The sequence below is a fragment of the Opisthorchis viverrini genome (assembly GCF_000715545.1).
Source record: "Opisthorchis viverrini unplaced genomic scaffold opera_v5_70, whole genome shotgun sequence".
NCBI lineage: Eukaryota > Metazoa > Platyhelminthes > Trematoda > Opisthorchiida > Opisthorchiidae > Opisthorchis > Opisthorchis viverrini.
In genome coordinates this window covers 1,662,814-1,675,569 of record NW_008751726.1, presented here as the reverse complement: position 1 = coordinate 1,675,569, position 12,756 = coordinate 1,662,814, and the positions used below count along the sequence as shown (strand labels likewise).

The 12,756-nt window shown below is 43.9% G+C and overlaps 1 protein-coding gene across 1 annotated transcript in view; it reads left to right on the top strand.

Moving 5' to 3' along the window:
* Positions 1–10,897, top strand: part of T265_13484 (hypothetical protein) — a gene marked incomplete at both ends in the record, with an annotated part of 44,247 nt that extends 33,350 nt beyond the window's left edge. The window contains 2 exons of the mRNA XM_009169065.1: positions 7,631–7,743; positions 10,668–10,897. Of these exons, the coding sequence (XP_009167329.1) occupies positions 7,631–7,743; positions 10,668–10,716 (162 nt within the window). The remainder of the gene's footprint in view (positions 1–7,630; positions 7,744–10,667) is intronic.
* Between the last annotated feature and the right edge of the window lie 1,859 nt (positions 10,898–12,756).

Below are 12,756 nucleotides of genomic sequence, written 5' to 3'. Positions count from 1 at the left end.
GAGCGCCATTGAGGGCGCGACTGGGCCATATCTGACAATGTCTCTAGCCATTGATGTGGCCCGTCTCAGGGTCCCCATCCAGGAAGACGGTAGTGACCAGCGCAGCTGAGTTTGCTGCTAATGGCTTTCATACTTCGCTGCCAGGTCACTGTTTGACCGCCTCTGGCTCTCTTCCACCCTTCACGTGGTTGTGCGAAAAGAGTCCTTCGAGGTAGTCGGTCGACTGGCATACGCAACACGTGGCCAAGCCACACCAGCAAGGATGAGATGACAAACGCAGTAGTTACCAGCAAGTGACTTAGTCAGCCAGACGCCCAGCCAATTAAATGGTTGGTTCGTTTGCTGAGCCTGGCAGTTAGCTTGCAAATATTTCGTCACCAATCAAACTGACGTCGTCATCCAACTATGCACTAACCGTATCAACACGATTGGTCGTGAAGCTTTTACAACCCACTTGCTAAGCTTGGAGAATAGATTAACAACAAAGAAGCGCATTCGAGGTGTCTATATACTGCAACATTGTCAACTCACTCAGTGTCCGAGGTTACAGAGTTAACTCAAAAATATACTTACCTGTTTACAGGTGACTGAGTTTTTCGTTTGATAAGTCTGATGTAAGTTTTATGACCTGTTCGGGACATTGTTGCTATGCTGAGTCTTTGTACTTGAATTGTCACTATCGCCTTCCAAAGCGGTTTTCCCATAGCTGTTGCCCAGGATTTGCCTCGGGAGCTTATTGACAATACTTCAAACTTTGTACTCGTCCCTTCTTTTAGCTGCCTGCCCACTTGTAACACTTTGTCAGAGATGCACGGTTGACCTGGTAGTGTTAGAATTTCTGCTTTGTCTCCAAGTTAGTTGTTTCCCTCGAAGAATCTTGAATGAACCTCCATCCAATTCGTGAATTCCTCTGGCCTTTGACTCAATACATCCGGAGGGTTGGGCTCTTCCCATTCTCCGAGTGATTTTCACTTTGCAGCTCGACCTAGGAAATCTTTTATTGTCGCATGATCCTCTTTTACGATAGCAAGTTTGTGTCTTACTGCTCACCTTCCCTCTTTCTGTGCATTCGGTAGACAGGCTTTCGGTAACATTCTAGACTCTCTCCCCCTAATTAAGCAAGGTCTCCTGTGTTTTGCTGGCTACACAGCAGTGAAACGTCCTAGTCAACGATTGGTAGATCGGTTTCTAGGTGACTTTCACACAAACTTCCGACTAAGGACGAAGCAACTGCCAAATTCCAGTTGTTATGGCACTGCCTTATTGGTTGTGCCATATCAAGAATACCACTTCAGATCCCTGGTTATGGCCGATGATTTTTTTGTTATTTCGTGGCTAGCTAGCGTTATCCGGCTTTCTATTCCGTGGGATAGAAATGTGTATGAGATGGAGCCTATCCTAGCATCAGACCCTACTCGTTCGTTAATTGTACAGGTTTGGGACAAGCTGAACTGGTTGAAACCGACAGGAGTGACCAAGAACCGTAGTGTAACTGGGTACTGACCAGGTCATTTAGATCTACTACCTAGCTATTTCTGTTATGGGTGTATTGGCGCGCTCACCGAGCTGCGTGTGTTGTACCGGTTTGCTCCACTGCACATACCAGTGACATTTAGCGCCAGGTATCCAGGATATTCTGTTTCAGAAATCTGGTGGCTGTTGACCCTCTGCCGTTGTTTGACTCTGACCACTGTTCCATTGTGTACGCATTGTGCTTCGGGTAGCTACTGAGACCGATATAGTCCTGTCAGTGTATGGAGATCGATTGTAACGTAGCCGTGCCCCTCAGGTGGAAAAATCTGATATTTGTTAAACACTCGTCACCATCCTTATGCTCGGAAAGCAGTGAGCTAATAAAACGCTATCTAACGATTTGATCTCATTCAGCTTATGGTTGGTTGTGGCCAACATTAGGCCACTTAAAGACAACATGGGACCAGTTCTTTGTCTTTGGCGCAGTCATCAGGATGTTTGATCAGGAAGGCTTGAGAGAGAGAGAGATAATCGAGCTGACTGAACGTTTGAACATCTTGGCTGAAGAGAAATCAGCTGTCATCCCAAAAATTGTTTGCCTTTTCTGATTTCTGGGAAAGGATTGTTCCATTTGAGAATTATCTGTGTCGCTTTTCGGGATTTGTAGGTGTTTTGCTAGTCAATGTAGTGGCAAAGTTATCAGAATCCGAAAAAATGGTTTTTTGTGTGAAGATGTTTCTGTTCTGGGAGCGTAAATTGCAGGGAACACCGTATTAATTTATTGGCTCACTCGAATCCGCTCACGCGTGTATGACTTTTAGAGGTTCTACGCTTCACATTTTCGTCAAATTGGTCACTGTTTGCTCAGTGTTCTGCAATTCCAGTTCCTCTGAAACGCTGATCGATATTTGACCTATTCCATTTGAGCCGATGCAAACTGGTTCTCGACATGAGCCAAACTGCCCCCAACATAGTTTTGTAATCGATGAAGTTATAAGCAGCGACGCATAACGATCGATTCACAGGCACACGAATTATCTATGTTGCACAAATCGGCGAATCGGATAAGCCCGGTTTTTGTTCCTCCTGGGATAAGTTCGATTGCTTTCGAGGAACAATATTTACGTCTACCAATATAATTTGTATAATGATTCACTTCCTTCGGGTTGCATGGTAGTTAGCAACAGAAATGGTGCTACAGTTGAACGATTTTTACATGATTAACTGGCAACCAAAACATAAATAGCTAGATTTTGAACCACTGGATACCTATACATATTTGTTACAGTACGCAGTGGTTGGTTCGTGGGAGGCGTTGGTGCTGTTTGCAGCCACTGATGTGTATATGTGTCTAAATGAATTAGCGTCGAAGGGTGGGCAGGTCGATGCTTTTTCGACAGCGGCCAGTCTGAACACAAGGTTGCTGTTGTGTATTCAAAGCAGCTTACTTTGTCTCATCTCAGGCTGGTGTTCCTATTCCATTGTTCTATTCGTTACGAACTTCAGGTGGCGACTTATATGACAAGCGGTTAACTGGTTGGTTCTCACACTCATCGCTGACCGTTTTGTGTATCCCTTGTTTACGTATTTCTGTTGTAAATCTCCCTGTGGGGGAGGCGGACAGCCGGTCTGGACTGGAATCGGTGGTGATCGGTTAGGAGGGAATTTCGGTCCACTGCTCACAAAGTCACGAATCATGTGACCAGATTCGCTCCACTCCTCATAATCCGTGTCTCTGTCTGACTGAAAGGTGGTTCAGGTTTGTAGAATTCGTATTCACGTAACTCTTATTTGAACAGCACTTCTTGTCCTGATGCAATCAGTCACTTGCGTTCATACCAAAGATCGGAAGCACTGCATGTCCTTGGCCTCTCCGGGATTTGAACCCCGGATATCTGAAATTTGAGACGAATATGTTATCGCTACTCCCCCAGCGTACGCGAGACACACCTGATTCATCAGGTCTCCACTGGAGAATGTGTTTACGCTTAAGCGATGTTCTCTACAGCCCTCCTGATCGGTTTGGTGTTACTATTACAACTGAACTGACTTGTTTTTGAACCACATCCCTGGTTCCTACTACCCAAGCTATTGTTTGTGAAGTCCTGTTGTATGTATGAGTACTGATGTCACAAGTGTCCAGTGTAGTACCCAAGCTATTGTTTGTGAAGTCCTGTTTTATGTATGAGTACTGATGTCACAAGTGTAAGGATATTCCTACCATTTTCCTTTGTCACATCTGTATAGGGTTGAATAGCAGGAAAACTCTTCATTCTATAGATGTCGAGGGTGTGCATCAGTACCTACCAATTTTTCTCGTTTAACAGCGACGCATTGGTATCATTCCTTTATTCCTTTCCTCCATAATGAAGGCCTCAAGGATGCGTGATTTAACGCAAATAGACGTTTGCTTCCTTTTGGTGTTTGGTATGATAGCATTAACCTTTCTCGACTCGTTCAAAACCCAATGGAAATTGAGCGGTTCGGTCCCTTGGTAGTGCCTGTCGTTTCTGGTGAATTCTGGCAGAAGGTAGATAAGTCGGTAAAACCCATCTCATTTACCTCACTAGCTTACAAGTACACACTTTCCCAGTGCAAAATGGAGGCTTTATCCGAATCAATGTTGAGTTTTTTGAACCATTTATCCATGACTGTGCGGAAAGGGCAGAAAATGACACCCGCAGCCAGCAAATTGCGAGACAATGTGCTGGCAATTTACGTGGTCTTTTTGGGTTTTTCGACCGCACTACAACCATAGAAATTCGGAATCACCTGCTTCCTGATAAGATAAGGCAGTTATTTAGAATGATTACGTGAGTCGCTTATATCCTTATCTGCTACCTTCCACACAGACCATGTTGAATGACCGTATGTGTTCACTAGCCCAAGTGTCCACGGAAACTCTGCATCGTGTCGAACGGAATTCGACATCGCAGTAATCAGTACGAATAATCTTGGTTTTCTTGAAGCAACTTGCCGATTCCCTCACCCGACACACGATTTTTGGCTTGTTGCATCCTATAGACCTGTATTTCTACCACCTGGTTTCGTACCGCAGCTAGCAACTGACGAAAATCAACGATTTGGATCATTAGGACTGTGAACTAAAGGCAGCAATTTTTCGGGTGGTTTTAATGCGAGTAGACATGGATGAGAGTGCAGTGACAGCACATAACGTCATCACGCATACCATCACAGTTCAGTAATCCACAAATATCCGGGTGTTTCTACATCATCCGGCTTGAATAATACAGGATTTTTCGGTGACTTACAGGAAGGAGCGAGATCATCTGATTTTGAAATTCTATTGCGTTTTATATGATGATAAGCGTTTTGCGTGCAACACAGGAACGTTAGATGTCGCTACACGTACTTTAAGTCTTCTATGTTTGCTGCCCCTGGGACGCTAGCTTTGGAGCATCAGATTGAGAAATAAGCTAAGGCATCACCTTTATCACATCTTGAGAACGGGAATCCGCGATACCTGCCAAATCACTGTAACAGAAACAGTTTGAGGAAACACAACTGAAGCTTATCGAAACACTGACTCAGACACCAGCTGATAGTACCAGTGAGCCTTTTGTTTCTTTAGCTGGTGCACCTGCGACCTCAATCATGGAATTCCCATTTAACCTCTTTTTTGACTCCTGGTTCAAGGGGTATGGCAACATGGTGAAACTGTAGAAATTCACTCATTTGCAACCGAAGTCAACAGAATCCCAGCTGAATCTCTCATTTATGATGTTCTTCAACAGAATGTGCCGCACCAGGCCGCTGCATGATTCAGCTGGTACGATATGCCAGTACTGGGCCGCTTCATGTTTCAGCTGGTACGATATGCCAGTACTTAAATACATTGTCATAAGGTTTTCGAACGGTTTTCAGCAGCCTTATGGGTACTGTATGACGCTTTTGTGGAAAACTGACTTATCAATGTTCGTTAACGGACGGAATATCAATTTAATGCTGTAGAAACTCGGCATACCGGAGCGTGAACGGTACTCATACTACGTTCTCCTCAAGCTGTCCCACAACTTCACCTTTCACAAAACGGTCAGAACACTGTCGTTGACAGTGATATACAAAGTTGATTTCTCTTACTGAAGGAAGCTCGTGACAGTGTATCACCAAAGCTCCAGTTCGCCCCGACGTCACACTGCAAAGTTGATTTCTCTTACTGAAGGAAGCTTGTGACGGTGTATCACCAAAGCTCCAGTTCTCCCCGACACCACACTGCTCGTAGAAACGAATTGGCAAACCTCGGGTGAAGTCGGCTGAATACTAGATCCTCAATACCTCTGGAGTTAAGCTGAAATTGACTGGCGAGGCTGGTCAATCGGTCGATGGCGCGAGTCACCTGCCACCTGATGTCATGATTCCATCATATGACTTTATCTCATGGGATTAGACTGGAAAGACAGGCTGAATTTATTCAGAAAGCCGATTACTCTTATTCACAGCCTCAGGCGTGTAGCTCCCAAGGGTGATCTTACAGAAACTCACGTTTAAAAACGTTCGCCATAGGCATTCCCGCAACGCTTTGTACTCATTTTAAGTCGCACATGACAGATCAGAAGATCTGGCCGCTTGCTGCTCTAGCCTACAGGCGAGCTCTGATTGGTAAAAAAAATTTGGGCCCAACAGACAAACATGTTCCATCATCCATTGAATGTCGGCTGACAGTGGCATTGCGGTTATCACACCGTTGCAAAACCGCTCAGAGCTCTCGACTAACGTTGACTGTAATTAGAAGGGAAACATTGAAGATCGGAGTTATTGGGCCGGAGCAGACGAAGGACTCCATCTCCGGAAGTGGAATAATGAGGCGGGTGGATAAAGTGCCAGAATGTCCCAGAAAGGGTGGGCTTATCAGTGGCAAACGAAGCAGATGGAAAATGCTCATTTGTAAATCACACTCATGCATAAGCGGTTGGCGTCGCTTTTATACGCCTTGAATAGTGAGCTTTTCTAGGTCACATGTGGACTCTGTGTTGACCACGGGGCGAGTATCGAAGACAGTCTTCATCTAGTGGTAGCACAAATGAACACCTGGTTGTTCTATCTAATTCCTCAAGCTTTAGTTGTTTTTCCTGGATTCTTTTGGGTATGTGGATTTGCATGAAGGAGACCACTCATAAGGTTGCCGGAAGCTCTTCGACAACCCGCAACCGGTTTCGCCTTCATCAAGTAGTCGCGAGTAAGGTCACAGAAGTGCTCAGCCAACCGTAGAAAAAATGCTTGGAAGGTTTACCGATGATGACAGAGATGTCGGTACCTTAGTCACGTAACCCCTTATATAGACATACTACACTACTCGTAAGGTTTCTGAAAACACTTCGATAGACCACGATCAATTTTGCCATTCCTGGGGCTCATCAGTTAGTTCCAGTACTCAAGTTTCCGTTAACCTCACGTTCTACTTAAACCCAAATTACAGGAAATTAGCGAAATGCTCATTTGAATACCAATTTGCTTTTGATGACAGACTCACCTAGAATCCAGCTGAATCCCTCGTGTATGACGTTTTTATGCAGCTCAACGTGTTGCACCAAACTGCCTCTTGTTTCAGTTGTTACGATATTTGAGATATCGCATTTTATTTTCGCATCTTAACTATCGTACTAAATAAAATATGAGGCTGCTTTTGTGCATCGTTTTCAGTTAATGGTTATCGTAAACGAGAGGTTTAGCTGGGTTTCAGTTAAGTCTGTCGCGGGAACCAAATTGGTATGCAAACCAGTATGCACTCAAAATGGTGTTTTCCAATCCGCTTTTCTTTTGGGAAGATGAGATATGTCATGAGCTCTTTCGAGTGATGGTGGTGGTTGTAAGACAATGGCAATGAACTCAATATATAACCGAGCTATTTTCTAAGACAATTCTGCCTTAGAAACGTACTTTCTTTGAGGACAAAGTACGAACTTGGATGGAACTGCTGACGTTTTCTCTGTCGAACCCGAAGCGTCACAAAAACTGACAGACATTTAATGTTGCCTGAGGGTTTCATTTCGATGGCTACAACAGAGATAGGGCTTCACTACTTATCTTGCACAATGAGACACCCAGTATCTTGAATGCTTCCACACCACCTTTTGTGTATATTGTCCTTGGCTGCTCATTTTGACTAATTATTTCTCTCTTGTCTTCCACCAATCAGTTGGCAAAGAGCTTGGAATCTACCACTGACGTGACATTCGTACCATTTGCGGCTGAAAGAGGATACCGTCACAATTTTATACATACAGCTCCCGAAATTCCTGACCTCATCAGGTACGTCCTTGACGCGTTTACCAATTGTTCTGTTTTTGACTGTAAGTTTTCTGCTTAAGTACTTCGAGCAGGCCTTCTTACAGCAAGAGACAATTTAGGTTTAAATCCTTACATTTGGTCACCGTTGTTCATTGGTTGTGAATTCTAGGTTCTTACATTTTACAACCCGTTTACACGGTATTTCGGGTTTTATTTTGAAGTTCGCGTTCATACCTCAATCCGGACCAGAGACCAGAGTAACTCAGTTATCTGAAGAGTAAGTCCGCAAGCAACAATGTACCTAACTGAGCCCCGCTCTAGTTTACGTAACGTGGATTGGGGTTCACATTTACAACAGTATAAATCCCTATTGCCTTTTTGATTAAGAATCTTACTATCGGCGTCTCTGGGCAACAATGAAGTCCGGCGGAATGAAAACCGCGAGAATTGCATGTCCCATGCACGTCATCTCATTTGAGCAGTCCTCCTGCTGCATTGGTGCAACAACTCTAGTCGGTGCAGTCAAACGCCAGACGTACAAATCCCGGTCTGTCCAAGGATATATACTACTGATGGGCTAAGATGACAGCCAATCCCGAATCCACTTCTCCCTCTATTTCGGTGTGTAACAGTTATGGCAGGATGGGAGTAATAGTTTTTAAACCAGTGATATGAAGGTATATTTTCCAAATTCCATAACCACGCAAAGCTAGCTGAGAAAAGTATGCACCTTGCTTCGATCGTAGTACTTACAAACTGGAAAATCCGAACAGGTGTTGAAATCGATCGACAAAACCAGTACATTTATTGAGTCATCCTTCGAGCCTCTGGGCAAACTAAACACATCGCCGAGCGCGAAAAAGTTCGCCTGTTCCGACTCGTCTGATGTCACCTCATGTAACAAGTGGAATGTCCTGGGTTCGAATCCAGAGGCGGCCATGAGCATGCGCTACTGATGAGCCGTGGTAACAGTTGCCCGCTACGGTGGACCGACAGGGATGGCTACACCAGAGCAGAATGACTGATTAAAAAGCCTCACAAATAACTCACGAATGACGCTGAGAGACGATGACTATTGGTTCTTCGCGAGAGCTGTGGTGTATCAATTTGGAGTCTAAGTGTGGGTCGGTGCATGCAGTAGATCAGATAGTTGCCTTCCCTTCCGGCCCTCTTTTGACATCTGTCTGCACGTCAGTATTCTGTGTACTTAAGAACATATTAGATTGGAAAGTGGGACTACGCGGTGTCGGGTGCAGCGACATTTTCTACCTACTTGGGCGTTCTGATTGGTTGACTCTTAAACAGATTTCACCTTTTATTTAGGACTTATTTATTCACGAAGTATTGCTGGAGCATTCAGAGCAGAAAACCCACATTTTCAGACTCAAATCTTCCACAGTCGGTTGTTTTCGCGAGAGTAGCGACCTTAATCCAGCTGGAATACAATGAAACAGACCGTATTCAATTACATTTTCTCTCGTTTGTAATGCAAGATCAATCGGGACATTGATGTACACATATATATATATATAATTGCCCAAGACTCCCAGCAAGTATTTACTCGTGCGAACCTATTTCAGTCCATGCTGCATACCAGAAATGGCGGTGCAAGTTGTTGATCCTTTACCAGCATGAACAAAATATTGTTTACACCGTGGTTCGTTGTACAACCTTGCGTTTATGATTCAGCGTAGAAGAACTGTAGCATTCAGCTGTAGCAACAAGAACGGCCTGCAATACTGTTAAAGCTGGCCATGACGTGGAAGAGTGTGATACCGAATGGCTGGTCAAGGATGGATTTTCTGAAAAAAAGGAGCATTAAATTCTTTCGATTTTTTCACAAATACCTGTACCAATTTTGTAAGCAGCATCAGAATTTTATTGTGCTGTGCATGAATATCAGTTTTGAAATCCACGAAGCTCGACTAGGCTGGTTTGTCTTTGTTGACTTTCGTACTGCCCGAGAGAAAGTCATTTCAGTGGAATGAAATTAGTTTTCCGCAAATCAGAACGGATTGGCAAGACTTGGAGTTAGGAAAGTGGAAACGTGCGCTTTAGGGATTGAAACAAGCGGCGATTGACTGTCCGCCAACAGATCTCCTTTATACGGTGAACTCAAGTATATAATGGCTTCTTTGGATAGGGCGATCGGATAAATCCTTAGTTATAGATCTCTCCGGGTAACCATTGGCTCACAGCACGTCAGCAATGTGTTGCAGTTCAGAATCCTGTGTATCAGCCGAGCAAATACGTTTTGTTCGGTTCGTTAAAGTTTGGATCAGGGTTCGTTTTCGCTTCAGTGTACTGTCCCATCCACGTGGGCTTCCTGTAGACAGACCTTTGAACACGTCCCGTGGAAAGTCTGACTAACTTAACGTCCAGGAAGTGGAAAGCGTTGTTACTTTCAGTTTCAAAAGTGAACTGAATAGAAGGATGTGCTTGACTGAAGTTGGTCAGGAGAGCATCCATTTCGGAACCATTTGATAGTACCACAAAAATATCATCTACGTACCTTCGGTAAAAGTGCGTACGTCTAATCTCCCCATTCAATCGACCAAGCTCCATGAGCCAAGAGGAGAACTCATGGCGACTCCATCGATTTGAGGGCAAAGTGTGAATTCTGCTCCAACTGTTTCATGCCGCAAAAGGTATAACAACAATTTAACACGGTTACGTGGTTTCGGTCCGTAGTTGGATCCACTGCTCATCTGTTCATCATCTGATTCGTCTGCTCGGTTATCACAACAATCTTGGTTGACAATGGGCTTCAAATTGAGGGCTTAAGTCAATATATATATACGGAATATTGCACGGTAACTTTTTGTGGTCTATCCCATATAAGCAGCAGCGTTTAAATTAGAAATCGGTATTTGATATAAAATCGCACATACTCTTTCATTGTTCTGTAATCGGAAACGATGACGTCCCCTTTATTTTTTTTACAGAAATTTTGTCCGCAGTTCATTAAAAAAACAACTGTTTGAGCACATCTGAAGGACTACTGTACCCATGCACCTCAGAGTTCTCACCTTCTCACCGACTCACCGGCTGTGTTCGACTATGCATACATTATAGCCTGCCAAGCATTCCATAGTTTTCGGGAATGTCATTGTTTTTCTACTACTATGTTCACGTTTTCAAGCGCTACTGTGATTGGACGATTACTTCTGGCAAGCTTCATCAAAAAGTAACGTTTATGTTTTTTTTAATATTTAGTGAACTGTATTATTTTTTTATCAATAGACATTATCTGGTGATCTTATGACTTGTTTCATTTATTACTGTTCAAGTTGTTCGGGGTGCTCAACCGCTGGGAGAACAGTGTTGTGAAAAAATGCGGGGTCACCAACTAATCATTGACCCGTATGCCGTTAGAAACTTTCTTGCTCTCCATGTGACGTTTATGAAAGTTGTTTAAAGTCTCTGTCTGACAATGCAGGCTCACTTGACACACCTCTGCTTTATTCAGCCAACAAAACCAACTTAAATTGCGCGTACCACTGTCTTCTCGGCCGAGCAACGGAACAAACATATAGACGTGTGAATGAACACATTCCGGTAATCCTTTTGAGGGACTATAGACGCACAATGATTATCAGTTTCGGTGCATGTGCAAGGTGATACAGGTATACATGGTGGCACGTTTTAAGGCAGAGTACCAAGCACGTACTATTTTGGAGTTGCCAAAGTCTAATAAAACAAGAAGTTTGGACGCCGCCAGTCTGGGTGCTGAAACGCTACCAACAGCGATCCGCATAGGGGCCGGAGATTAGACAGCCAAAAGTAAAACTATGGTGCACTAGAATCTCCATATGTAGACCAAACCGAGTAGAAGCTATCCCAAAGGATAAGCAGTGTAGTAAATTTCGCACCAGTTGACTACAGTTGTCGCCCAGTCTAGATATATCAGTCAACGGAGGTTCGTAATATTTACCTCCAAACTTCATGTTTCCATGGAAAAGATGAACCAAGAAGCACCAAAACAAGATAAAATCTGCATTTTGTGGATCATGGCATGGCCAAAATGGCCACTTGAAGACGCGCACTGTGCACTGCGTGTCGAAGTTTTATCTCCAAGTGATTCTCCACCCTTGCTTGCTATCAGTGCCGAACTGGTTATACCAGTTTGGAGGTTACTCATCTTAGCCTTCCAGATTGATCATTGTTTAATCACTGTACCTTCACTTGAAGAGAAGATCAGTTCCATGCTCTCATGCCCGCAGTCCAACTTGAACCTGAACAGACCAAGCTACAGGCTGTGCTCAAAAGTCGTTCTGTATCTCCTTGGTTGGGTCAATCAGCTCCCAACTCCTCAACGAGATGCTTTCTTCCAGCAGGCGATGAGTTTTTTATCGGTGTATTTCACTGTTGAAGTACCTCCTTCCTCGAGGAGGGGTACCCTGTCTGAGACTGGCTGCACTGGTAAACTGGACGAGGAATGTGCCTATCTTCAGAAGCCTTTGAACTTCACGTGCGTTAAAAACGAGGAAAGTATCAGGTGTGTTGCACTTTTGGCAGTCCGAATGATCCCATGTTCAGTTGTTTTCACAAGTAGGTTCCAAACACGGGCATCTTTTTCTGAAGTCCAACAAAACACCCATTTAGGGAAGTTACCAGATACCTTTTCATGACTGAACTAAAAAGAAAACGGTTGGATGGTCAGAGCTCCGAAACACATATCAGGATGCAAATACTCTTCGGCCAACATCATTAGGCCGACCTATTAGTGATCATTGATTTGAAGGGGAGTCTTCCCACTACACCACTGTGTTGCTCACTCCGAGCTGTTTTTTAAAGCTGATAAAATTTGTTTATTTCTCCAAACATACACCAATCACAGCCTGTTTTTTTGTGGTGGTATCTGCGGGAAAGCAAAATTTTTCAAAGATATAGAATTCCGCCTAACCTTACTGCCTGCTAATGGAAAGAAACTTCGGAATACATAGTGTCTGAGGACGACTGACAACTTTAGTAAATAGTTTGGATGGGCATACAAAAATCCGACATATGCATAAAAAGTGGATAAGATAATAA